Here is a 27,157-nt window from a genome sequence, read left to right as displayed (position 1 = left end):
TCCGGTGTTAATCAACGTGGGTTTTCTTTCAGCTTCATCTCTGACCACACACTTCCGCCTGCGTGAAAGTGCAAAGATCAGCTTGCAGCTTTGTTTTTGAGCATCGCAGGATCCCAGTCCTGATGCACACCTCATTAGGCAGTGATTGGTGGTATTACACCAGGGATATTTAGAGATTGGCATCAACTTGGATTTAAAATAGTACATTTAAGTTTTTCTGTTCAGAATGACCAACTGAAATTGCATGAATTATTTTTAAACAAAAATCTCAGCTGTTTGCAACATTCCATTTTTAAAATGGATGTATTTAAATGGCAGCAAACACTGCAGTAATAGTACAGTTTTGTTTGTTTTTTTTTGTTGTTGTTTTTTTTTTAGGAGGATTCTTTTGTCTTCAGTAGTTTGTTAAAACTAATTTTTTTTTTTCAGGCTTCATCACACTATACCATCGTATAATCATCCCTATAAACATCCAAAATCATTCCTAGAAGACCTTTCATTGAAATGGAATATACTGTTGCAGTAATAACTGGTTGATCCATGTACCTTTTTCTTCCCCACATGGCTTTCCTTTCACCTTACCACTACTCTCTGTTATAAAAGTGTGTTACAGATCCCATATAAATGTTGAAGCTTCAGCCTTCCCGTGTGTGACCCTCTTGTTTGCTGCTTTTTGTTTTTTTTTTGCAGCTGCAGATGTGAAGCAGGCCTTTCTTTATCACAATTACTATGACCTCCTGGTTATAGCACCTCAGTTGCTCCATATCCCATCAACTGCACTTTCTATTTTACACTGCTTATAATATTAATGTACCATAATTAAAACTGCCTGAGAAAATAATCAAACATCATAAAGGTTTATATATGCAAAATGATCATGTATCTTTGTAATGTGTACATTTGTTCAGCTACATAAATTCACCTTTCCTGTAGATCTACTACACTGGAAAGTATCAAAGTCTCGGCATCAAACAGGGCGGGCCGTCAGCTGGGAAATGGGTGGAACTGCCCGTTACAAAGTCACCTAAGATTGTACAGTTTTCGGTGGGCCATGATGGCTCCCATGCCCTCTTGGTGGCTGAAGATGGCAGTGTCTTCTTCACTGGATCTGCCAGTAAAGGAGAAGATGGAGAGTCAAGTTAGTCTCTCTCTGTTTTTATTTCCTTTGACTTTTTATTCATAAATTAGAACGGTACAGCATATCTTCTGGAACCTTGTTTGAAATAGTTTCCATCATATTTCGTCATATTAGTTTAATATGGTTTTGCGTTAGGATTAATTCACTCTATTTATTCAATAACTAGTGATTTTCAGATGTCTGCACCACAGATTTCATTCAAATGTTCTTATCCCAAAATGTATTTGAAGTTTGAATTGTTGATCAAACTAGATTGGTTCCAGTTTAGCGTGCTAACATATTTTTCTTGTATTTGTCTTTAAGTGAAATTGAGCCAAGAGTTAGCTTGCATTTGAATTGAATCTCTGTTATCTGTACAGGACCCAAAGCTACAGGGGGATTTTAACACTCACCCACTTCGTACCCTAAGAGCAAATACACACACAGGTGTAAGATTTCTGAATTATTGCTGAATTTTATTGAGCTTGTGATTTTTGATCCTCTTCAGCAAAGAGTCGGAGACAGCCAAAGCCCTACAAGCCTAAGAAGATAATAAAGCTGGAGACAAAGACAGCGGTATACACAGCCTGCAACAACGGCAGCAGCAGCATAGTAACTAAGGACGGAGAACTGTATATGTTTGGCAAGGATGCCATTTACAGTGACAGCACCTGTAAGTGCTTATCCCAGGCATCTTCACTAAATATAGTCTTTATAAATGATGCACTGGCATTTAGTTGTCTGTGTGAAATTTATCTACAGTAGATGACTAACCTCATAGTGTGATATGTCCTCTTGTTGCCACTTATGTTTTGTTGTATGAGCCAAACTGGGCCACATCTTAAAACTGCTATACCTTTAATAGAGTCTTAATTATTCCAGAAAGATTTGCTTGTAAGTAATGCCTGTATATGTGCTTTAATTGTTCTGATTAATTCTACCAAAGATTACAAACACAGAATTAAAGTGTTTCCCTCTTTTCTCACTTGTTTTTCAGGTCAGGTATCAGATCTGAAGGGGCACTTTGTAACTCAGGTAGCCATGGGGAAAGCCCATACATGTGTACTGACTAAAAATGGAGAGGTGTGGACGTTTGGAGTAAACAACAAAGGCCAGTGTGGCCGAGACACAGGAGCCATGAGCCAGGGAGGGAAAGGTAACAACCGGCTTTCCAGATGTGCAACTATTTAGTAATGTAGAGAAATTATCTGGGCCTTGTGTGATTATTTGGACATTAATCTGCGTTCACGCCATGTCGTAATTACGAGATTCCGACTTGTGGAAAGTGTTCATATCCTCGTAGAACTCGTAATTACAACCTGTAAACTAGGAATTTACTGAGAGCTCGTAATATTTCTGTGTAATAATTCGTATGAGAAAATAAAAGAAAAACATACAATAGCACAGAGTTGGATAACCTTCTAATGTCGCATAATTCCGAGTCCGAGGTCGTGAAATGTAGAACGTCATGTAGTAATTACGGTAATTCTGACTGTGTTTTGTCTTGGCAATTTGAATCAGATTTCTTTTTCATTATCTGCATTTCCTATATGCAGTTTTTGGGGTGGAGAACATGGCTACAGCAATGGATGAAGATTTGGAAGATGAGCTAGATGAGAAGGAGGAAAAGTCTATGATGTGCCAGCCAGGCATGCACAAGTGGAAGCTGGACCAGTGTATGGTTTGCACTGTATGCGGGGACTGCACTGGATATGGAGCGAGCTGCGTGAGCAGTGGAAGACCAGACAGAGTGCCCGGAGGGTGAGTAACACAGCTGCAGGACCTCACATTGCTAGGAAATGTGCCCTGTCTTTGGATTTGGTGTGTGTGTGTGTGTGTGTGTGTGTGTGTGTGTGTGTGTGTGTGTTAATGGCTGTCTATGGGTGTGTGTGTGCGCATATTCTCTTTAGAATTTGTGGTTGTGGTTCTGGAGAGTCGGGCTGCTCTTCGTGTGGCTGCTGTAAGGCTTGTGCTCGTGAGCTGGATGGCCAAGAGGCCAGGCAGAGGGGAATCTTTGATGCTGTGAAGGAGATGATCCCACTAGACCTGCTGTTAGGTACAGCACCAACTTACAACTGGTTTTCAAACTGTCCACTACCATCTCTAACATATTCATTCCATGTTGAAGAGCTGCTTTTTTTTTTTCCCCCTTTCGTTTTTGTCACTGTTTGTGCATGTGTGTGTGTGTGTGCACTCCACTGACTTGCGTTGCCTTTTCATGCTCATCATTCACCGTCTCCATGTTGTCTCTTGTTTGCCCCCCTTCTTCTGCCCTGGCACTTCTGGGTCGTTTTTATTTTAGCTGTGCCTGTCCCTCCCCCTCCAGGCGTCAATATAGAGGAACACATCCAGATCCGACAGGAAGAGAAGAGACAGCGCATCAACCGCCGCCACAGGCTAGAAGAGGGCAGAGGTAAGATGCAGTCATGACATTGCACACACACTCTCCCACGAAGTCATCCCAGTTCTTCAGTTTCGCAATACTGTGACACCTCGCTAATAGATATACTTCTAAGTTTTGAAGAACTGGAGCTTTGCAGAGCTATTGAATCAGGGCATTGCTTCTCTTGGGTCCTATAACTTTTTTACATGCAGCTAATGATTTTTTTTTTGTTGTTGGTTTTTTGTTTTTTTGGTGTGTGCCCGGGGCTTGTGGTGTTCCACATACAGTAAATTTGATTGATAACATTTTAAACAGGAATCTTTTACTTTTGATTCATCAAAGCAACTTGAAATAAATGTGACCAATAGAGCTACCACAGTTATATTCAACCTTTTACATGGGCTTGTGACTTTCTTGTCAAAGTGCCCCCCTTTGCTTATGTGTTTTATGATTTGCCATGTGTTTCCATTTGTGAGATGCTTTACCCATGCATGTGAAAGTTTCTTTCTCCCCCTCATAGGCCCCCTTGTATTCCCTGGCCCCCTTTTTATGAACCAGCGTGAGCAGGCCCTAGCCAGGCTAAGACCCATTCAAGAGTTTAAGCTAAAACGGGACAAACTCAAAGGTACTATGGTCTTCACTACAGATTCTGCTTGGAGCCCAGCTGCCCGATCTTTTCCCCTCACTTAGCACACTAGCCTTCTTTACTCTATCTTCTTGTTTCCTTTCTTTATTACTCTCACTCTTTATTGCTTTAAGAATAATACTTTTACCTTTCTCTCCCTTTCTGTGCCTATTTTTATACTGTTTTCTGCACACTGTGGTAGAACTAGAGAAATGTGTTTAATGCTATTATATCTTCTTTTTTTTTTTTTAATGAAATGTTCACTGTGCTCACGATATTTGTTAAATAAGAGTAATCAAGCTGAAATGTGCATATACTGAGTGATACTTATTTATCTAACCAAGATCCAGTAGTGTTTGGCAGGGTCTGGCTAATACTCGCACAACAGAGTTCACACAAGCAGGTGGTGTGATTTATTACAGGTACATTTGGCATGTGAAAACTGTAGGAGGCATTTCATCACTTTTTAAACAATAAATTCCACTGCATCATCATTATGAGTAGTAATACAACATGGTTCTATTAGGAGTAATTTATTAAAATACAAATACCTTATAAATAGCCGTGTCATGTTTAAATACTGTTTCACAACCTTGCTGGTGGTGGATAAAACCTATCTGCTGCTACATCTAATGTGTATATTAGCCCTGATTTTGAGAGGGGAGCATGCCTGCCTCCATGTTCATATTTGAGGCATGCTGTCTTGCCTGCTCATTTAATTAATTAGTTAAGTATGTACTGAGTATTAAGATTCTCATTCGTCTCGTTGCTTTTGATCAGGGCCGTGACAAACTTCTGTCTGTGCTCCTCTCTTGGTTTTAATGAGCAACCAATTATCAATAGATTTTTTTTTTTTTTTTTTTGATGTTTGAAATGCCTCCTAAAAGAAACCCACCTAATTAGGTGTAACTTTTCCGTATGTTTGGTTTTATTGTCTGTTTCATCTAGCATCTTTTAGTGTGTTTCTTTGGTCTCAATTCACGATGCATGCCTTTTAATCGTTCATTTCATCGTTATTCTTGAAGCTCCAGTTCTGAATCTCTTTTCAGGTGACCAATTGCCCTGATCTTTCTCGCTGAATAAGGCATCCATCTATGTGAGGTGGTTCTCAACATTATCAAACTGTACTTTGCTTTATAGATGGTAGCAGTGAGCGTGGGGACAAAGATGCAAGTAAGATCACTACCTATCCTCCAGGAGCAGTGCGCTTTGACTGTGAGCTCCGTGCGGTGCAGGTCAGCTGCGGCTTCCACCACTCCGGTAAGCTGGAGCTACAGTTGACTAGGCAAACAGATGCTAATAGAATAAATCTGTTGATTAGACTTTTGTTATATGAAATAGTAGAATTGCACAGCACTGTTAGTTACGTTCCCATTGCATCACATTATATTATTCACTAGTTACAAATTGCATTACTTGTGTACACAGAGCCCAGTACATTCCTCTTTTGAATTTAACTGTGTGCTAACCTCCCTTCCACAGTGGTGCTAATGGAGAATGGGGATGTGTATACATTTGGTTATGGGCAGCATGGACAGCTTGGACATGGAGATGTGAATTCTAGGTAATAACGATTAAGCTTTAATATGATGTTATTTTATGTGTAAATCTTGTAAGTATAAGACAAACTGGTCTGACCCAGCATGTTGACCTGTGGCTTTTATGTTTTGTTTTGTTTTGTTTTGTTTTGTTTTGTTTTTTGTTCCACAAAGGGGGTCTCCCACTCTAGTGCAAGCTCTCCCAGGTCCCAGTGTTCAGGTTACAGCAGGCAGTAACCACACTGCAGTGCTTCTAATGGATGGACAGGTCTTCACTTTTGGGAGCTTCTCGGTGTGTTGATCAATTACTTTGTCACGTTTACCAATTCCTATTACAGCATATTAAGGCATTTTGCAATGTCTTGAATGAATAACTGAATGAATAATCAGTCATGCTGAATAATACAGTAAGGCTTCTGTCTTCATGATTATGGTGAAAACATGAAAATAAAAATAATGCATACAGTCACATACAGTGTTGTATATTATTACAGGGCAGCACTGAAATTTTCATAGTTTATATTTCACATCAGTATTTTAGTGATGGAAATAACCAGCTTGCTAATATAATTGCAGCATGCGTGCTTTATGTATTCTGATACATAGATCTTACATCAACTTTTAGTTGTAACGTTGCCACAGTGGAGACTTTGTGATGCACCGAAAGGAAAATTCTCGGTCGAAACCGAAAATTCAGGACGCACTTTGTCGAAAACCGAAAATGAACTTTTTTTTTAAACCCATTGAAAAATATATTTTTTCATAATTGTGTTAATGTTAGACTTTTTAAATTCATTTCATGAATTTAATGAATCTGAATTGGAAAAACTACAAATCAATAAAATGATCACCCTTTTATTGAAATGAACACACCAAAACAAAAACAATATTAAATATATAATTCTTCATTCAGTTCAGTAAAAATCAAATTTAACAGACTTTTTTTTTTATCCAAGTATCCAAATAATGTAACGTTAACTATTACGATATGCAAAACAGCAGTCAAGTAATGAACTTAGCAGCTCTAGGCTAGCATCTTGCAAATACAAAAAGTTTAAATATGCTACACAATCATTTTAATGAAAACAAGAGGCAAAACACAGAATGGCAGAGTGCCTCCGTTCTGTCGTTGTTGTTTTGCTGTACTCTGCATATTGAACGGGATGTCGTGTTTTCAGGTGGTGTATCAAACCTGTCGTGGAAAATGCTTCGGCACCGTACCCCTTCTTGAAATTTCTGCTGAACAAACTTGATGTCCTTATCAGAACGTTTGAAGTATGTCCAGACCGCTGACATGATCGCCCTTTTCCGGGTAGCGCTGTGATGACCATCGGCTAGATCGAAAGTGAAATATGAGTGCTGAGCACTGAGGGGAGGGGCGGGGCATGGCGTTATATATTTTCAGCTCATATTATTGATCTTTTTTCTCTTTCGGCCAAAAACCGAAAATGCCGTTTTCTGCAGCGAAATTTCGGTGCATCCCTAGAGACTTTGATACAAGTGGAATCATTTGTATTTTGAAAGGCAACAATTCCAAATCCCCAAATGCAGTCAGTAACTAGGCAGGTGGTCAAAGGTAGTGATATCAGGTTAACACAGAAATGGACAAATGGTGAATGACAAATATAGACAGATTACAGAGTAAGGTTCTGTCATACACCATGAAACAATGGCACTGTTGCCAAGGAAATCACAAAGCACAGACTGAAGGAGGAGTAGTAATAACCGTCTTACATAATTATGTTAGTTATAATATCTTCTGTGCACGATGACATGGTAAGTGATTGATATTTTATAAATAATTTTTTAGCTGTTACTGATAAAAGAATTCAGTCAGTTCTAATTCATTTTTATGATGGAAATAGTCTGTTTTACAGACGTAGGATTGTAAGAGCTGAGATGAAACATTTAGCGGCTAAGACAGGGTCTCATCAGGTCATAACGCAATTTTGGATCTTAACCCAAAAGTGAGAACGAAAATCCCATTGTACCAGCAAATTTTAAACTTAATGCCCTGACGCATCATCGCAAATTGGTTGCTTTATGAGAAAAAGTGAAACGGATTGCAAACAGGAAGAATTACGATTGTGCCCACACAAAAATATCCCTAATGGTTTTTTTTGCTTTCTCGCTGCAGAAAGGACAGCTTGGCCGGCCCATTGTGGACATGCCGTACTGGAACGCTAAACCTTCGCCCATGCCCAACATCGGAGCCAGGTACGGTCGCAAAGCCACATGGATTGGTGCCAGTGGAGACCAGACCTTTCTGAGGATTGATGAAGCGCTAATCAACTCACACGTCTTAGCCACCTCAGAGATCTTTGCCAGCAAACACATCATTGGTACAACAATATTGGAATTTGACTGAATTTTGCTTGAAATATGTTCTAATTAGAATATTCCTGCGTGTCCTGGATTAAACGGCTTTATGATTCGATCTGCTTAGGTTTGGTTCCTACCTCTGTATCTGAGCCACCTCCCTTCAAATGCCTGCTGATCAACAAAATGGATGGAAGCTGCCGGACCTTCAATGACTCAGAGCAGGAAGATCTTCAAGGCTTCGGCCTCTGCCTAGACCCTGTATATGATGTCATCTGGAGGTAAGGATCTTATTACATTCTCTGGGCTTAGCTAGCTATCTTAGTAAGAATATGCTGATGTCAGCTGTGAAATAAAAAAAAGGTAACAAACACTATAACTAACTGTTAAGCATGTTAGTGGCAGATGTATATTCTTGAGAGCAAAATAATCTTTTCTTTATTACGTGAATCCAGATATCAGTAAGAGTCTGTATATGTTTTTTTAGTAAATAAGAGTCAGTATATCAATGAGGCTATACATGTTTGTTTTATTTTATTATTATTATTATTTTCATCATTCATAATCAACTTTTTCCTCTAGGTTCCTGCCCAGCACACGAGAGATGTGGTGCTATAATGCTGTAATTGCAGACGCCCGCATGCCTACAGCCACGGACATCCAGGCACGTTGCAGCATTTTGAGCCCAGAGCTGGCACTACCCTCAGGATCCCACTCTACCACCACACGCTCCCACGGAGCCCTTCACGTCCTAGGTACACCAAGACCTCATCAATCAGAGTCTCTACACTGTCTCTCTATCCCCCTTTGTCATTCTGTTGTCCCTGTCGCAACCATTCCAGTTGCTTCACTTCTCTGCAAAACCTTCCTTATCGTTATTATTATTCACTTTCATTTTTCAGACAAAATTCATAGTGACACCAATGTGAATCAGGTATTGCAACATTGCTGAGATCTTTCATTTTACACTTGGGTGGATAATAGTGGGCTAACCAAAATTATCAAGACAAAAGATTGTAAGAAACTACTGATGATGGATAGAAAGTGGAATCCAGAGTAATGGAACTGATTTCATATGCTGCGGTGGTATGCAGGAGGTATTGTGTATAGATGGAAAACTGACTATAGGGAGTGGTTGTTGTTGTTTTTTTTGTCTTTTTTTGTTTGGTTTTTTTTTTTTTTGTCAGACTACAATTACTGTATAATTATGCATTTTGTGCTGCTTTTGTCTTTGAGCACCAGACTTCTATCTTTATCATTTTTGGGTACACATAAATAGCTTTTCATATAAGTTTTTTTTTGGTAAAGCTTATTGTTTTTTTGTAACTGTCATGTCATTTGCTAAAATCACTTTTCAGAATATTCCAAAAATTTCTAGTCAGTTACCTCACATTTGGTTTTGAGATTTATCTTGCTGAAATGGCAAAGGCTCACTCTAGGATAAGCTGATTGTGACCAAATTTGGAATAAATCAGAAACTTTATTTGATTATTTGAAGTGGACTTAATGATAAGGCTTCAGCAAAATGATTACAATGGAAAAATAAGAAACATGTCTATTATAAAGCGTTACTCGTGTACGTTATGATGCTATTCCTGATTCTCATGGGTAACCTATTTGTAGGTTGTTTGGATACACTGGCAGCCATGCAAGAGCTGAAAATGGGTGTGGCTAGCGCCGAAGAGGAAACCCAGGCAGTGATGAAAGTTTATTCAAAGGAGGACTACAGTGTGGTCAACCGCTTTGAGAGTGAGTGCACATTCCCTTAGCAGATCCAACACTGAGATGCTGAATGTTTATCCATAAATAACTAATGAAGTTTATTTGTGTCATCGCATCTACAGAATATTTTTAATAGTATAGATGATGAAAGTTGCAGTGTGTCAGTACTGTGGTGTGTTCAGGTCATGGTGGAGGCTGGGGTTACTCTGCCCATTCTGTAGAGGCCATTCGCTTCTGTGCGGACGCTGACATCCTGCTGGGGGGTCTGGGGCTATTTGGAGGCCGTGGGGAATACACTGCTAAAATTAAGGTAAGTTAGTGTTTAGGATCAGAGCTGCTCCACTCCTCATGCTAACAAACAACCATATGTCTAAAACCACACCTTGTTCACTATATAGTGCATTATTTTTTTGTAGTGCACCATTTGTATCATGTTTAACTGCAGCTCATCCTGTATTTAAACAATCATTTTCATATGCACTCGTAATCCTACAAAGCACTCTAACAGATAGTGTCCAAACAGTGTAAACAAGAAGGCCACAATGCACAGTGCTGTTTAAAGATGATGTGTAACTGTAGTGAGTAGAATGTTGATTTGAACACAAATACAGTGGAATGATGGCATAATATTTGTGATTGTGTTTACCTTATGAAATATTATAACTATGTAGTATACAGTTACTATTACTATGAATTACTATGGTAATGGCTACTATTACTGTACCAATAACTATGGTGGAATAAGGTATCACGTCAAACACAGCACATGTATATCGTATTATTATACTGTTGCTGACTGGTTGCTTTCTTGCAGCTGTTTGAGCTGGGACCAGATGGAGGTGATCATGAGACAGATGGAGACCTATTGGCTGAGACAGATGTTCTGGCCTATGACTGTGCTGCTAGGTACTCCTAACATAGATGTATCTGTTAATCTTTTACTAGACTAACAGAATTTTCTCTCCACTGGAAGGGAACATGTTACAGCTAAACAGTTTGCCCTAGAGCTAAAACTAAGGCAGAGGCTCACTTGTATATTCGTCAGTTTTAATGAGATGCAGCTGTTTGAGGCTATAGGCTTGTGTGTCCTAATCTTAACATACCTGTACTACTATGTAGTTTGTATATGTTAATGAGAAGTGTGATCGCTTCCATGACATAGACACGTAAACACTAGTTTTTTATCTTTGAGGAGGAGAGGGAGAGAGGTGTAGGCCTTTTTGTTATTATGAAACATTTAAGAATGATTGTACATTTTGCATGTGTTTCCAGGGAAAAGTATGCCATGATGTTTGATGAGCCAGTGTTGCTTCAGCTGGGCTGGTGGTATGTGGCCTGGGCAAGAGTGTCAGGACCCAGCAGTGACTGTGGCTCACATGGACAGGCAACTATAACTACTGATGATGGGTACATCTTAATAAAAAAAAAAAATTTAATCAAAAATGCAGCTTTTTCAATCTCCGTGTTAAGACTGTGAATTATTATTTGTAAAGCATGTATCTATTTGATTTTGCAGTGTGGTGTTTCAGTTTAAGAGCTCCAAGAAATCAAACAATGGTACTGATGTGAATGCTGGTCAGATACCGCAATTGTTATACAGGTAAGTGATAGATGTGTTCTTTAAACTGAGATTATTTTCCATATGTACTCTTAACACACTTAACTGATTTGATTGCATATTTCCAGGTTGCCATCTAATGATGGTAATGCATCAAAGGGAAAACAGCAGACCAGTGAACCAGTTCACATTCTGAAACGCTCTTTTGCCAGGACTGTCTCAGTGGTATGTTTGTACAAGAACAGGCATATTGATTGGATACTACAAATCAGTACAGCTACAGTAACCAGACACTTAATTTGCCAATCAAATGATTACTGGTTTTGATTAATTAAAATATGAATGAATGAATAATGAATAGTAAATGAGTTTATTAAGTAGAGGTTAGATTTGTTTTGTTTAAACTTGTTACCACAGTGCTAAATTTGGAAATTGTAATAATTTGGAGAGACAATGAGTATGGAACTTCACAGAATAGGCTCAAAAGCTCAGCTGGGTTAATATACAGAAGCATGCTAAATATGGTAATTATTAGATGACAACTAAAATTTCATCAAAATGCCGAAATGAAATGTTTCTGTATTGAAAGTAGGAATGTGTCTAAATTAATCACCACTCTTGGTGAAATTCAATATTTTAGCTAACCAAATGATCAAATATCTCACTGTAGTATTATGTGATTTGTTCTTTTGACACAAACTGTTTTTGGTGGACAGGATTGCCTGCCTGCCTGAAAATCTCCTTCGAAGCCCCCAACACACCGCTAACAGAAACCCAGTGAAGTCAGGCTTCTTTGGGTTCTTATGGCAGATTCAATTAATTTCCGTTTTAATGGCAGCAAAGATTAACACTCAGTGGACAAAAGTGTACTTGTCCCGCCCACATGCACCATTTTATTAGAACATATATTTTTTAAAAAATCAGGGAACAAGTTAGATATGTTAATGCAATTTTTAAAACTATATTTAATAAAAACCTTCTAATACCTTTTCAGTGAGTAGTCTGTTTTAGTTTTGGAATTCAAAATATCCTGAAATGTAAATTGAAATTTAATAAATGGAATGAAAGAGCAATTCTTTAAGGCCACAAGAATCAATTCCTAGTCATGTGCTTTAATTCTCTATTTGTTTGTGCATCTGTTTTCCTCTCAGGAGTGTTTTGAGTCTCTGCTGAGTATCCTTCACTGGAGTTGGACCACTCTAGTGCTGGGGGTGGAGGAGCTGAGAGGACTAAAAGGCTTTCAATACACTGCCACCTTGCTGGACCTGGAGCGTCTGCGCTTTGTGGGAACTTGCTGTCTCCGCCTGCTTCGTGTCTATATCTGTGAAATCTACCCAATCTCTGGTATGAATGTAAATTCTACAGAAAAATTCCCCAAACATATAAATAAGATGTCAAAGGCATATAAATAAGATGTCACAGACTGTAAACTTTTATAATCCTAACTCTGCTTGTGCTCTGTCTTCCTCAGCCAGCACCAAAGTAGTTGTTGAGGAGTCGAGCAAGTTGGCAGAGTGTGTGGGTAAGACACGCAGCCTGCTGAAGAAGATTCTTTCAGAGGGCATGGACAACTGCCTGACCAAGTTGGACAACGATCCGCAGGGCTACCTTAGCCAGCCCCTTACCTTGCTTGAAGCAGTGCTGCAGGAATGCCACAACACATTCACAGCCTGTTTCCACTCCTTTTACCCTACTCCTGCCCTACAGTGGGCCTGCCTCTGTGACCTGCTGAACTGCCTTGACCAGGTAATCATTTTGGTTAAAAGCCTCAAATAGTATTTCCATTGTTTTTAACCTCAGCACTAATTTATTTAACCTTTTTCAAAATTTGCTCTGTCTGTGAGAAGCTGAACTGTTTTCAGGCCACAGAAAACAAGCTACTTGACAGATTTAGGTCTCCTGTCTGTTCAGATACAGCCTCAGTGACATGCATGATGTACTAATTTAGAGGTTTTACTTTTGAAATAAGATGCATTGAATTCAGATAGAGGATCTTAAAATCGAATTCTTAAAATTTATTAGAATTCTGCCCTCCCCTTTTTTAAAAAATATTTATTTACTTAAAAAAAATTTTTAACTGCATTGCATTCAATTTAGAATGGCCATTTACTGTCCTTCTTATCTGTCATGATTAGCTGTCATTATGCCTGAAATTTACCCCTGATCTTCCAGGACATCCAAGAGGCGAACTTCCGCACCTCAAGCAGTCGTCTGCTGGCGGCTGTAATGTCAGCGCTTTGTAACACATCGGTGAAGTTGACCTCCATCCTGCCTATTGCATATGATGGGGAGGTGCTGCTGCGCTCACTTGTCAAACAGGTCAGCACTGAGAACGACTCAGCCCTTGCTCACCGCTTCCCCCTGCTGGTGGCTCACATGGAGAAACTCAGCCATGTAAGAGCCTGTTTATGCCTCCATGCAAGTACATACATGACTGCTCTGGTTTTTATTCACTATAACGTAATGCAGTAAGTCAGTTCTCATCTTACATAACATCTTACTTAAAGCCTCTGTAATTGAATGGTGATTTTGCTAACGTCTTGTTTTAAGCAAGCAGTTACACACCTGGATTGATGATGATGATAATATTGTAGAATATGTAAAAATGTATTACTATTTTTTATCATAATGGCTTATGAGTTGATAGAAATTTTACGAACATTGTTCTTAACATAATAATGATATGCCTTGTTTGTTTGATTTTATGTAGACTGAAGAGAACTTAATGGGTATGACGAGTTTCCGTGAGGTTCTGGAAAAAATGCTGGTGATAGTCGTTTTACCAGTGAGAAAGAGTCTAAGGAAAGAGATGGAGCTTTTCTCCCCTCATTTGGTATCCAACACTTGTGGCCTTCTGGCCAGCATTGTTAGCGAGCTCACCGCCTCTGCACTTGGCTCTGAGGTTAGAAACCCATATCTATCTCACTCACCTCTCTAACAGTCTGTTTGTCTATCTCAATGTCTTTCTATCCTGCTCTTTTAGTCTCTCCTTTGTCCTTTATTGTCTGTCTTTATTCCCTTCTCTCTCTTTCCCAGAAACACACAAGCATACTCCCTAACTCTGTTGGGATCCAACTGAGCTCTGCGTCACTCCTCTTATCTTATTACAGCAGCCTGATGGCCATAAATAGCCTTTTCTGGTTCTAGAGAGATGATATAATTTTGTTCAGCACATTTATCCCGTGTCTCCATTTCTCTTCTTGTCTTTTGGATACGTATGTAGTAGAAAGCTGAGTCATGGTAAAGATGTGTTCTCCACAGGGCTGTAATAGTCAATCTAGTCTTTGGTCTTTTGTAGTATATCTCCCTATCAGTGCCGTTTACTTGTTGTCATGGCAACTGGTCAACCACAACATGTTTTCTGTGCTGGCTGTATAGATTTGGTGGCGCATTAGTTGTTTTTGTAACTATTTTCACAATTTTCTCATGTTTTCCCAAAGCGTATGAGCTGAGCTGAATGACCACAATACATGAGCCTCATTTTCCTGTTCATTGTTCTGTAATCATCGCTCGTGCAGACAGTAACCACCCTACCCTGCCCTTACATTTCGTAACTACACTACTGCCACCCAAAGGAAAGCAGTGTAACATCACTGCAAGTTCATGTTTATTATGCAATATGTTGTGCATCTATTGCAGTATTACTTTGATGACCTTAGCTATTATACATATTGACCTATAGCCAACCACAAGTGAGTTTAAATGATGAAGGAAAATGATGCACTTTTAGTACAAATATATTGTTAAAATTAAATGAGAATTAACATTCTCTGTTACAATCTCTTTGTTCAGGTGGATGGGCTGAGTTCACTACACTCAGTGAAGCCCACTCTCAATCGTTTCACTAAGACCAGCCAGGGCCGCAGCTGGAACACGGGCAACGGCTCCCCTGATGCCATCTGCTTTAGTGTGGACAAGCCAGGTGTGGTGCTGGTGGGTTTCTGCGTCTATGGGGGAGGAGGCATCCATGAGTATGAACTGGAGGTTCTTGCAGATGATGTAAGAGCTTCTTTTTTTAATGCAAAAAACTGTAATAGCCAGGACTATGTCAGGGGTTTTGTATGAATTCTATTGTTTTCTATGAATAGAAGTAATGGAAACATTCTTGTTGTTTGTTTTTCATGGAAACTCTTAGAAATGTAAAGGTTTACAGCCCCAATTCCAAAAAATGTGGGACAGTATGGAAATGCAAAAAAAAAAACCAGAAAGTCATTTGAAATGTCAGTTCACACTGTACTATATGGAAAATACATTATTACCACATTATTTGATGTTTTACTTTGTATATTTTCAAAAATAAATTAAATTTACTAATTTCAAATCTGATGACTTATACACACACCAGAAAAGTTGGGACAGTCGACTGTTTACCACTGTGTAACATCACCTTTTCTTTTAATAACACTTATTAAGCGTTTGGACACTGAAGACACCAGTTGGTTAAGTTTAGCAAGTGGCATTTTCCCCAATCATCCATTATGCATTTCTTCCGCTGCGAAACTGTACGGGGCCTTCGTTGCCTTATTTTGCACTTCATAATGCGCCACCCGTTCTCAATCTGAGACAGATCAGGACTGCAGGCAGGCCATGCTAGCACCCGCACTCTCTGCTTATGCAACCAAATGCTTGTAATCCGGGCAGAATGTGGTTTGGCATTGTTCTGCTCTGGATAGCAGCATATGTTGCTCCAAAATGTGTACATATCTTTCTGCATTAATGGTGCCCTCACAGATGTGCAAGTTACCAATGCCATGGGCACTGACACACCCCCATACCATGACAGATGCTGACTTGTGGACCTGATTTTGATAACGCCCGGAGAACATGACGGCTGTTTTGTCCAAAACCTATTTGAAATATTGAGGCTGAGCATAGAGAAGTCAGCAGCGCTTCTGGACAGTGTTGATGTATGGATTCTGCTTTGATAGTAAAGCCTTACCTGACAAAGGTTTACCAAAATATTCTCGAGACCATGTCAGGTTATCCATTACAGACTCATGACGGTTTTTAAGACTGTGATGTCTGAGGGATCAAAGATCACACACATTCAGAAGTGGTTTTCGGCCTTGCCTTTTACACACTGAGATTTGACCGGATTCCTCGAATCTTTTAATTATATTGTGCACTGTAGAAGGTGAAATGCCCCAAATCCTACCGATTTGTCTTTGGGGAATGTTGTTCTCAAGGTGTTGGATTATTCGCTGATACATCTTTTGGCAGAATGGCGAGCCTTGACCCATCCTTGCTCTTGAAGGGGTAGGCCTTTTTTTGCAGGCTCCTTATATATAATGATTAGACGATTGCCTCACCTGTTTCACATCACCTTCTTAATTCAACTTGTCGCATCGCTATTAGTCCTAAATTGCACCTGTCCCAACTTTTTGGAACGTGTTGCATGCATCAGTTTCAAAATAAACGTTTACTTTCAAAAAACTATGCAGTTGATTAGGTAGAACATACTTTTTTTTGTTTAAATACAAGTCAAAGTACATTTACAAATCACTCTTCTTTGTTTTTATTAGCATTTTCCATACTGTCCCAACTTTTTCTGAATTTTGAAAACGTAAGAAATTGCCTATTATTTAATGTATTTTTGATACATCTTTCAGGCACAAACAGAGCACCATGGAGACTCGGCACATTCCCACAGATGGACTTCTTTGGAGCTGGTTAAAGGAACCTACAGCACTGATGATAGCCCTAGTGACATTGCTGAGATTCGACTGGACAAAGCTGTGCCTCTGAAGGTCATTTCATTGCTGGCTTAATCTCAACCGAAAACTTTGTCACGTGATCTGTATTCAGAGACAAAATATTTGCCATTCAATTTCGCTCCTGATATGTATCTTGTGCAGGAAAATGTGAAATATGCAGTACGTCTACGTAACTATGGCAGCCGCACAGCTAATGGAGATGGAGGGATGACCACAGTGCAGTGTTCTGATGGAGTGACCTTCACCTTCAGTACCTGTAGTCTTAGTAGTAATGGCACCAACCAGACCAGAGGCCAGATTCCTCAGGTTCTGTACTACAGGTTAGGCATTTCACCTCTGTGTCCAACTTTGTGATCAGACAACATTGTAGTTTAAAGATCCTAACTATCTGAAAGCAAATATAGCATATAATTTGTGTTGCTAATATTGTTTTTATTTTTTGTGTCACAGAAGTGAATATGATGGAGATTTGCAGTCCCAGCTGCTAAGCAAAGCCAACGAGGAGGATAAAAACTGTAGCCGTGCTCTCTCAGTGGTTAGTGCTGTGGTACGGGCAGCTAAGGACCTCCTGCACAGAGCCTTTGCTGTGGATGGTGAGAATACAACTTTGCCATTATCTTGTGCATTAATTTTGTGGAATGATGATGATTAATACTTTTTTATTTTGCAGTTGAGGACATCCCAGAGTTGCTGAGCTCCTCCAGTCTTTTTTCCATGCTGCTTCCCCTTATTCTGGCCTACATTGGCCCTGTGGCTGCCTCTGTTCCAAAGGTAAGAAACTTGCTGATTTTGACTAGCAGACTTTTTAATATCATTTGCGTCATTTTCTTTGCCATACATTGTAATGCTTTTTTAATATCGAAATATTCCTTTGATTCTTATTGTCTGTTGTAATTTGTGTCTGCCCATGTCAGGCTGCTGTGGAGGTGTTTGGTTTGGTACAAGAGCTTCTCCCTGCTGTGTCTGCGCTGAACCAGAAGTATGCCCCACCTGCCTTCAATCCTAACCAGTCCACAGATAGTACTACTGGAAACCAACCTGAGCAGGGCCTGTCCGCTTGCACAACCTCCAGTCATTATGCTGTCTTAGAGAGTGATCATCCTTACAAGCAGGCTGCTGTCACCCAGTACAAGGTAAAGATTTGAATTCCTGTAAATAGAAAAGGGAATTTAAAAAGGAAAAATTCAGGTGCTTCAGTAAATGTAGATATTTTACAATGTTCTGTTACTTTGAACTTTACAATGAATATTTTTATTTTTGATGAAAAATGTTTTCTTTTTAGGTGTCTTTCCCAGACTGCGTTCGCTGGATCACCATTGAGTTTGACCAACAGTGTGGAACAGCCCAGCCAGAGGATGTGCTGAGGGTTCTCATTCCCACCCGAACTCTGCATTTCTCCAGCCTGAGTGTAAAAGCACTCACTCACGAGACCATCAACGCATGGACTGAGCTCAAGAAGTTCTTTGGATCCAGTGGCTGGCCCAGTAGTGTCCTTGTACTGCCAGGTAGGAGTACTGTTTTTGTTTTAAACCTGAGAAAGGTGCAGGTGATGTCATGTGTCTGTGGGAGTATAGTTAAGAATAAGACACAACAGGGATGGAGTAACATATGGGTTTACAAGCTAATTAGTAAACTTTTCATTTAAAAAATGGGAATTAATAAACTTATAGTTTGGAACACCTCCCTAAAAATGAGCTTTTGTCATGTATAATAAGTTAAATGTAAAGTCACAGTAGAAGTATGCAAACTATTACTAGCTATTAAACTTTTAAAACTATAAGGGCATTTGTCAAATGCCATACATGCAAATGTTCACTACCTGTCAAAAGTTTGGAGACACTTGACTGAAATGTTTCTCATGATCTTAAATACCTTTTGATCTGAAGGTGTATGATTGAAATCGGTGTTGTAGACAAAAATATATTTGTGCCTACATAATCCTTTCTTTCGTTAGAAAACTAACATTTTATTTACAAAAAAATTGTCTTTTAAATGGATGACTTGGAGCAAAATATTCCGAAAAGCAACCCATATGTGTCCAGCATAGGTGGGAACTCGTTTAATACTGTTTGGTTGCAATGCCAAGAATACATTTCTGGAAATTCTACGCAAAAAGGGTGTCTACACTAAAGATGCTAATATATTAAATTATTTTGGTTTATTATGGATTTTTTATCACAGCATAATTCCCATAGTTCCATTTGCATTATTCCAGAGTTTTGATGACTTTATTATTATTCTAAAATGTGGGGGTAAAATAAATAAAGAAAGAATGAGTGTGTCTAAACTTTTGATGGGTAGTGTAAATGAATGAGTAATATGTATTCACCACTGTTTGCCATCATAATCTCATGCATTTTTCTCATTTGTAATACAAGGTAATGAGGCCCTCTTCTCCTTGGAAACAGCATCAGATTATGTGAAAGATGAGAAAGCCTGCTTCTATGGATTTAAATGTGTGGCCGTGGGGTACGAGTTTAACCCTGGCTCTGATGAGGTAATGAATCGTTTTAAGCCTCTTTCGCCAAATTCTTGATTGTAAATCAATTTAAAATATTAATGATAACATTCCTTCATTTCATTCTGTTTCTTTCAATTGGCTTATGTTTAAGGAATAAGGATGCATATATATTAATTCTTTTACAATTATTGATTATTAGGTGTATTAAGTCTGGAATAAGACATGTACACCATTGTTACGCATATTAATTGAAACTCTTGCCACTTGCATTTCAGGGCATCATTCAACTGGAGAAGGAACTGGCTTATTTGGGAAGTGTTTGTGCTGCTGCGCTTATGAAGAAGGACCTAGCTTTACCTATAGGTAAAAAAAAATAATAATAAAAATGATAGGGGATTACAAAATATTAATGTTCAAGTGTTCTATTTCCATTCCTTGATATTAAAAATACCTACGCTGGAATTGAAAGATAGCACTGTCAGTAATGAAAAAAAAAACCAATAAAGAAATAAAAGTTAAAGAAAATAAAACACAAAATATAACAGCATTATATTGTAAACATTAGAACATAAGTAGATTAGAAAAGTATTATTCTGGTTACATGTAGGTTGTGCCGGCTGTGGAAAATATACATCTAGTGCTTTTTCAAAAGACAAAAAACGTTTTCTCTCCAATTTTTTAGCCCTTTAGCACATTTGGCAATGTGCTAATTAGTGGTGTCAGTTCATAGACAAGCTTCCTATTATTCTTATTAAATGCTCTACATTTCTCCCTGTTCCTAAGGGAATGAACTGGAGGAAGATTTGGAGATTCTTGAGGAGGCTTCACTTCAGGTATTTCATTAGAAACATTTGTAATTAATTTGGCCTTTCTCCAGATATGTAGAATGAAGTTATAATTTGGCTTTTCTGATTTTTTTTTCCAGGTATGCAAAGCACATTCAGGGATCTTGGGGAAGGGACTGGCTCTGTCCCACTCACCCACCATTCTGGAAGCACTGGAGGGCAACCTGCCCCTGCACCTTCAAAGCAATGAGCACTCCTTCCTGGAGGACTTCATCACTTGCGTACCCAATTCAAGTGGAGGACGTTTAGCCAGGTCAGTCTTAAACGTCACAAAAGGCTTGATGACCAAAGACACCACTTCTATCTAATGGACAGACCAAGTGCAGCCATAATAATAATGGGAGCCCGATATTCCATGTGTCAAGGTGCTTGATACATGTATTTGAGCTGACAAACTGATAAACAAGTATCTCATTAGTTGGATTAGATGTCATTGACTTGGCAAAACTATCGATGATAAATCGAAGTTTTAGAACTTTATTTGCTTAATAAATTATGCTTGCTGGCCTGGAAAATTGCCACCCATTGCCGTGGTATACTGGTGAATATATTAAAGTGATGACTGTACGGTGCTGTGCAAAAGTTTTAGGCACCCTATTTTTTTTAGTAAAAACTTTGTTATAGATTTTTTTTTTTTATGACTTCTACATTATCAGGTTAGTACATAGAACATTTCAGATTCCAAAACATTAGTTTTCTAGCACAAAATTAAATGCTACAGAAAAAATGTTTGCGTGTCATTAAAGAAAGCAGCATATTATGTAAGAGACCACTTTTCAAACAAAACACATTGAAGGCTGCGGGGTTTTGCTGCAAAAAATAAGAAGCGAGTGCGACAGTCAAAGTTTCCAGAAGAACCGTGGCCGGTTCTGCAACATGCTCAATAAAACTTACAGCTCATTTCCTTATAAAGCTGCACTTATTGTACCAGAGACTACTATTTTTATTTTTATTTTTTGTTGCACAAAATATTGATTTAGTTTCATTTACTACAGTTTACTGTTCTTTATGGTATTTTTATTAAAATGTAGAAACATTTAATTTCATTATTTTGAAGGCATCTTTACTCTACAGCATTTCTTTGCATGTGCCTAAGACTTCTGCACAGTACTGTGCATTGTTGCCTTATAAAATGCAGACCCATTTTTCTTGACCACAAACCCTCCAACTGTCAAAGCAGGGAGCCTCCTTTCTCTTTGGTTTATGACCTGATTGATGTTTGCAAAAGGGTTGCAGCCCAACTCAACAGTGAATGGTCATGTATCTTAGAGCAGCCTGGTTGTGAACTGGGACATGAAGAGTCTCAGTCTCACTCGCCTCCTAGCAATCCAGTCATATTAATCAGAGTTATTGGAGGAAATGGCAAAAAGCTAGATTTATGGGATCAGCATGGATTTTATGGTTGCATATCTCCTAGCACTGATCAGTCTGTACAGTCTTTACATAGACATGGTGTTTAATGGTGTATTTGTGGTTGCTCATATCTGAAGCATGTATCAGTTATTTCATTTTGTTATTAGAGAACATGAGTTATGTAAGAGAACAAATTATTTACATTACATTTTCCTTGTGTAACCTGACCATTACTAACATGTGCTGACAAAAAGACAAAACATGATGTTAATGCTGGCTTCCTGCAACAGAGAAAATAACAAATACTTAAGAAAGCTGAGAATCTGAGACCTTGTCTCTGCATTTTCAGGTGGCTTCAACCCGATTCTTATGCAGACCCCCAAAAGACGTCCCTTATCCTCAACAAAGATGATATCCGCTGTGGCTGGCCAACGACTGTTGTAGTGCAGACCAAAGACCAGTATGGAGATGTGGTGCATGTGCCAAATATGAAGGTAGGTCTTCTTTGTGCAAAAAAGGAAATGTATTTTACTGTTCTGTCTTATCTGCATTTTCTCAGGAAAAATGATGTTTTTTTTGCTCGGCAGGTGGAGGTGAAGGCTGTGCCTGTCTCTCAGAAGAAATCTATTCAGCAGGACAACATGAAGAGGTTGCAGCGGCTCCCAGGAAGCCCCTCTAACTCAGCATCAGGCATGGACCTCACCTTTGGTGGCCTGCCAGCACCAAAACTGGAATCCACTTATGAACCTATGATCATTAAGGAGGCTCGCTACATTGCTATCACCATGATGAAGGTTCACTGCTGCTGTTTTGTTTATATGTAGAATAATAAGAAGTAACCCGATGCATGTCATATATTTTATAATTGGATTTTTTCCCCCGTAGGCATATGAGAATTATTCATTTGAGGAGCTTCGCTTTGCATCGCCCACTCCAAAGAGGTAAATATAGGTGAAAATGTAGATTTATTTAGTTTAATGGTGGAACGTTTCTCAAAGCATTTGTCTCAACAGGCCTAGTGAAAACATGCTCATCCGGGCTAACACCGACGGCACCTACAGTGCCAACTGGACTCCTGGTGCTGTTGGGCTTTACACCATACATGTCACCATAGATGGCATTGAAATTGGTAAGAGCGTCTCTGGTATACTTTGCTACCCTTTTATTTCCTAACTCAGTCCTTAGAACCCCCAGATGGCCCACATTTTTGCTCGATTCTTTTGCTCTCCCATTCACATGGTATTCATTGTTCATGATGACTTTGTTTTTATTTATTGATGGCAGGAATAGAATAAAAATGTGCTCTTTCTGGGTAGAGGTCTGGATTAGAATCCACTTGTATAAATAAAATGCAGTAGAAGTAGACAGAGCATTAGAGCATGTGGGAATCTTACTGTGTGCTATCATTAAACAATACTATTTTGCTGGATTTCCCCATTCCTTAATGCTCAACTTTCATTTCCGTCACAAACCTGCCACTTCATCCTCAAAGGGAAAGTTGTCACTCCTTAATCACTTTCTGGATATTTTATTTAAATAAATACATTATGCTTTATTAAATATTTTGTATTTAACCATTTTGTCCAGCCATTCATATGTTGTTTGAAATTTGCACATGTGCTTTTGTTGTTTAAAAACTTTGTGATGGCTCACCAATGCATTCAGGGTCACTCGGGGTTGTAATATGGGTGCGGCTGCAATGGTATGGAGCAGCCGGTTATGTCCCAGTAAAATTGTGCCCGCTCCACTCCCTTCTCTGGTCCACTCTGTTCACATGCACTCACAATATTATATGGGAATGAGGCTCTGGAATGGCATTGTCCAAATAATTTTAAGCTTTTGTTTACTATTTTAAAAGTACAACCCCAATTCTGAACAAGTTGGGACACTGTGTAAAATGTAAATAAAAACAGAATGCAATAATTTGCAAATCTCATAAACCCATATGTTTTTTGGGGTTTTTTTTCCTGAGTATTTTGAGATACTGGATTTCTGATTTCCATTTGCTGTAAGCCGTAATCATCAAGATTAAAACAAATATTTCACTTTATGTGTAATGAATCTAGAATATATGAAAGTGACACTTTTTGAATTAAATTACAGAGAAAAACTTTTCCATGATATTCTAATTTTTTGAGATGCACCTGTATACAGGTTTTAGAGCAACATATGCTTCTATCCAGATTCCATCCCATCTTTACTTCTGAGAGCCTCTCTAAGATACTCTTTTTATACCCAGTCATGTTTCTGACCTATTGCCAGTTGCAAAATATAATATATAATATAACAATAGTTGAGAAATGTTCCTCCAGCTGTTTCTTTTTAGTAACACTTACTTTTCCAGCCTTTTGTTGCCCCGTCCCAACTTTTTTGAGACATGTTGCGGCCATGAAATTCAAAATTACCTTTTTTTTTTTTTTTTCTTAAAATGATACATTTCCTCAGTTTAAACATTTGGTATGTTTTCTATGTTCTGTTGTGAATAACATATGGGTTTATCAGATTTGCAAATCATTGCGTTCTGTTTTTATTTACATTTTACACAACATCTTCGGACTTGGGGTTGTACTAATTATCTTGTTGCTTTATACAGTCATTAAAAGATTTTGTGTGAGTGCTGACAGCAGAGGTTTTTCGTGCAGATGCTGGTTTAGAGGTTGAAGTGAAAGACCCACCCAAAGGCATGATTCCTCCCGGGACACAGATGATTAAACCCAAAGCTGAACCACAGCCAAGCAAGGTGAGATTCCAGCTTTCAAGCAGAACAACAGCCAAACCAGACGCGTTCTAGACCTGATCAATTTGGCAATGCAGGACTTATGATATTGTTTAAATACCTGTTTTTAAATTCGCATTCTTAACATTCTTTATATTTGTTTACTTTCAACTTTCCTGATTGGTGAGCCAATAGGAATGACTGGCTTAAAAACTAAGTAACATTTCTTCACATATTTTTAAATGCAATTATTTGCATTGTTTACATGGGGAAACAAGCAACACATCTGAGCAGAATCATTTTCGTTCCTTGCTGCTAGGCTTCCCATTTCTGCTTAAAACCCCTGAAGGCTTGGTGCCATGGCTTGAGGTTTTTAGCTTGGTAAACAAACGTGACTGTGTTGACGATAAACCATTTCTTACACTTTCTCTGCTAAATACCCCTGCTGTGTTCTTGTCTTTCACTCTTGTGATCTAAGGTGCTTTGCTTTCTCCTGTCGTCTGCTTGCTTGTCTCACTCTCTCCCCGTCTCTCTCCCTGTCTGCTCCTCTCAGGTGCGCAAATTTGTCGGCAAGGACAGCGCAGGGCTGCGTGTGCGTAGTCACCCCTCTCTGCAGAGTGAGCAAATAGGCATAGTCCAAATCAATGGCACCATCACTTTCATTGATGAGGTAAACCACAGTAGACTAGGGACACACACAATCTATCAGTAATGTTTTCATGTGCTGTTATTTTCCCTCTTGTATTTCATCTTCTTTGAATCAGAGTGAACCTGGTAAAAGTAACTGTGTAATTCATCTATGGCTCCTTTTTATCTTGGGTCACAAAGAGTGTTAAGCCAATTGAAATCATTGCTGCAGCTTAAAGCTTAAATTTTTTTGATTTGGTTGAAAACAGTTCTTTGCATTTCCTTTGCTTCACACAAGCAAGAGACTTTCAGGCTGCAGTTTTATCCTTAGCTTTACCCAAAGGCACATTCTTTAATGTTCATTAGGGATCACCCTTGATACTCTCTGCTTTCATAGAACACAATAGCATTTGGAATATGAATGCAGATGTTCCAGATTCATGCTCTTAGTTATTCTACACAGACATCCCCTGTGTGTGTGTGTGTAGAACATGCAGAATCTCTCTACCAACTCTAGCACTCACATTTTGCAGCCTCTGAGGATCATGCAATGGCTGGTTAGCAGTTACAGGAAGGCATGGCTCTGCTCTGTTGCTTGTTTCCCATAGATCCACAATGATGATGGTGTGTGGCTCAGACTGAATGATGAGACTGTAAAGAAGTATGTTCCCAACATGAATGGGTACACTGAAGCCTGGTGCCTCTCTTTTAACCAGCATCTGGGCAGAAACCTCCTGGTCCCTGTTGATGTAAGTATAGGCCTCCCCTTTGTAGAACAGCAGGACCCCTATGTCATTTATCTGACACTGGAAATGATACTTTATAGCCTTCGGGGTTAGACCACTGTGCCAGTGTTTTCAGTGATGATGTTCTGCTGTAAGTGCATCCAGTAACCTAATCCCTAAAAGCATTGAATGTTGATTACTTTGAGAGCAGCTAAATAATTTATTGCATGTTTGCTCCAGTAGTTTAACACTAAAGCCTTGTTGTGGGCATGTAGTGGCCTGTACTTTGTGATTTGTCCAAAGGGGAGTAGTTAAAAGCCCTATTCTGAGTGCATTAGTTTTAAATGGAGAGGTGAGGTGATGTAATGGTTGCTCGTTTATTTCTGGGATTTTAGTCCCATTTAAATATGTCATGTGAAGGTTTTTACAGACTGGATATTCTCACGGCTGGATAAATTCTGTTATCTTTTACCTACCATAAAAGGAATAATATTTATATCCCTTCCAAATTCCCACCCAAACAGTGCTGTTAAGGATTCCGTGATATCCTCTGGGAAAAGAGGTTTCTGTCTTGTCTTTCTGAAACCACACTACCATGTATTGGTTAGGTTTAAAAAATAAAGATTCCATTTAAAAGGACCGTTAGAGAAGCTACACCTTTTATTGCGCTCCTAGTACAGGTACAACCTACGTATTTCTTAGGTTATGCAACCTTATAATGATCAAGTGCCACCTGTGCTGACACAAGCCTTACAACACACAGTTATCAGGGTGTGACGATCATGTGTACATTGCGAACATCTCTTGGATTTATACAGAGATCGGCCATCCTCTATACATCAGTCGTAATTGCTACTGACATCCTACAGCAAAATTATTTAACCAGGTCTGGAAAACATATCCCATTTAAATAATCCTAAAGTGTTGAGTTTTCTGTGTAATGTGTTTTAAAATATACTTTAAGATTATTGGTTTTAAAAAACAGTAAGAAGTAGACATCCACTGTTTAAACATATCTCAAGAATTCATACTTAAAATCTATCCATTTAGAAAGAAATCTTCTGAAATGATGTTTTGCCTCCTGGTTTTCTTTTGCTAATGTAAACATAATTTGAGGTTTCTTTGTGAAGCATTTACACTTGTTACAAGACGTTACCATATGAGGTTTGGGGGAAAACATCTTGATGTCAGTGTATGAAGTAGGTTTCATGAAATTATTGGTGCATCAAAATTATGATATTGATAAAGCATTGATAAAAAGACTGCTGTCTTATTAATTGTTGTACAGGAACTGTTTTTGTAAAAAAAAAAATAAATAAAAAAAAAAAAGGCGATTCTGAGGGAGCTAATTTCTTGAGTTGTGAGTACGCTTACATTGTGTTATAAGACTATATAATTATAGGACTACATACAACATAGAAAGCACTGATCTTAAAATGGACAAAAAGAGTGGC

At 38.7% G+C, this 27,157-nt stretch overlaps 1 protein-coding gene across 11 annotated transcripts in view; it reads left to right on the top strand.

Annotated features, from left to right (window-relative positions):
• Positions 1–27,157, top strand: part of mycbp2 (MYC binding protein 2) — a 69,989-nt gene that overhangs the window by 21,006 nt on the left and 21,826 nt on the right. For 7 of the 11 annotated variants that reach the window (XM_053626866.1, XM_053626865.1, XM_053626864.1 and 4 more), the window contains exons 12-52: positions 934–1,138; positions 1,626–1,790; positions 2,115–2,273; positions 2,674–2,878; positions 3,028–3,173; positions 3,420–3,530; positions 4,021–4,125; positions 5,266–5,385; positions 5,608–5,689; positions 5,838–5,955; positions 7,801–8,005; positions 8,110–8,263; positions 8,565–8,737; positions 9,606–9,731; positions 9,887–10,014; positions 10,519–10,610; positions 10,977–11,111; positions 11,221–11,304; positions 11,391–11,487; positions 12,414–12,606; positions 12,734–13,008; positions 13,435–13,656; positions 13,973–14,164; positions 15,055–15,261; positions 16,872–17,009; positions 17,118–17,296; positions 17,427–17,569; positions 17,647–17,747; positions 17,891–18,109; positions 18,259–18,481; positions 19,355–19,473; positions 19,713–19,800; positions 20,221–20,270; positions 20,363–20,535; positions 21,985–22,129; positions 22,223–22,429; positions 22,521–22,576; positions 22,649–22,764; positions 24,278–24,375; positions 24,905–25,021; positions 25,587–25,727. In XM_053626866.1, the coding sequence (XP_053482841.1) occupies positions 934–1,138; positions 1,626–1,790; positions 2,115–2,273; positions 2,674–2,878; positions 3,028–3,173; positions 3,420–3,530; positions 4,021–4,125; positions 5,266–5,385; positions 5,608–5,689; positions 5,838–5,955; positions 7,801–8,005; positions 8,110–8,263; positions 8,565–8,737; positions 9,606–9,731; positions 9,887–10,014; positions 10,519–10,610; positions 10,977–11,111; positions 11,221–11,304; positions 11,391–11,487; positions 12,414–12,606; positions 12,734–13,008; positions 13,435–13,656; positions 13,973–14,164; positions 15,055–15,261; positions 16,872–17,009; positions 17,118–17,296; positions 17,427–17,569; positions 17,647–17,747; positions 17,891–18,109; positions 18,259–18,481; positions 19,355–19,473; positions 19,713–19,800; positions 20,221–20,270; positions 20,363–20,535; positions 21,985–22,129; positions 22,223–22,429; positions 22,521–22,576; positions 22,649–22,764; positions 24,278–24,375; positions 24,905–25,021; positions 25,587–25,727 (6,012 nt within the window). The remainder of the gene's footprint in view (positions 1–933; positions 1,139–1,625; positions 1,791–2,114; positions 2,274–2,673; positions 2,879–3,027; positions 3,174–3,419; positions 3,531–4,020; positions 4,126–5,265; positions 5,386–5,607; positions 5,690–5,837; positions 5,956–7,800; positions 8,006–8,109; positions 8,264–8,564; positions 8,738–9,605; positions 9,732–9,886; positions 10,015–10,518; positions 10,611–10,976; positions 11,112–11,220; positions 11,305–11,390; positions 11,488–12,413; positions 12,607–12,733; positions 13,009–13,434; positions 13,657–13,972; positions 14,165–15,054; positions 15,262–16,871; positions 17,010–17,117; positions 17,297–17,426; positions 17,570–17,646; positions 17,748–17,890; positions 18,110–18,258; positions 18,482–19,354; positions 19,474–19,712; positions 19,801–20,220; positions 20,271–20,362; positions 20,536–21,984; positions 22,130–22,222; positions 22,430–22,520; positions 22,577–22,648; positions 22,765–24,277; positions 24,376–24,904; positions 25,022–25,586; positions 25,728–27,157) is intronic. The other 4 variants (XM_053626871.1, XM_053626875.1, XM_053626874.1 and 1 more) reach the window with 3 other exon arrangements.

Source organism: Ictalurus furcatus, chromosome 6, assembly GCF_023375685.1.
Source record: "Ictalurus furcatus strain D&B chromosome 6, Billie_1.0, whole genome shotgun sequence".
Lineage (NCBI taxonomy): Eukaryota > Metazoa > Chordata > Actinopteri > Siluriformes > Ictaluridae > Ictalurus > Ictalurus furcatus.
This window is presented reverse-complemented; position numbering and strand designations above follow the sequence as displayed.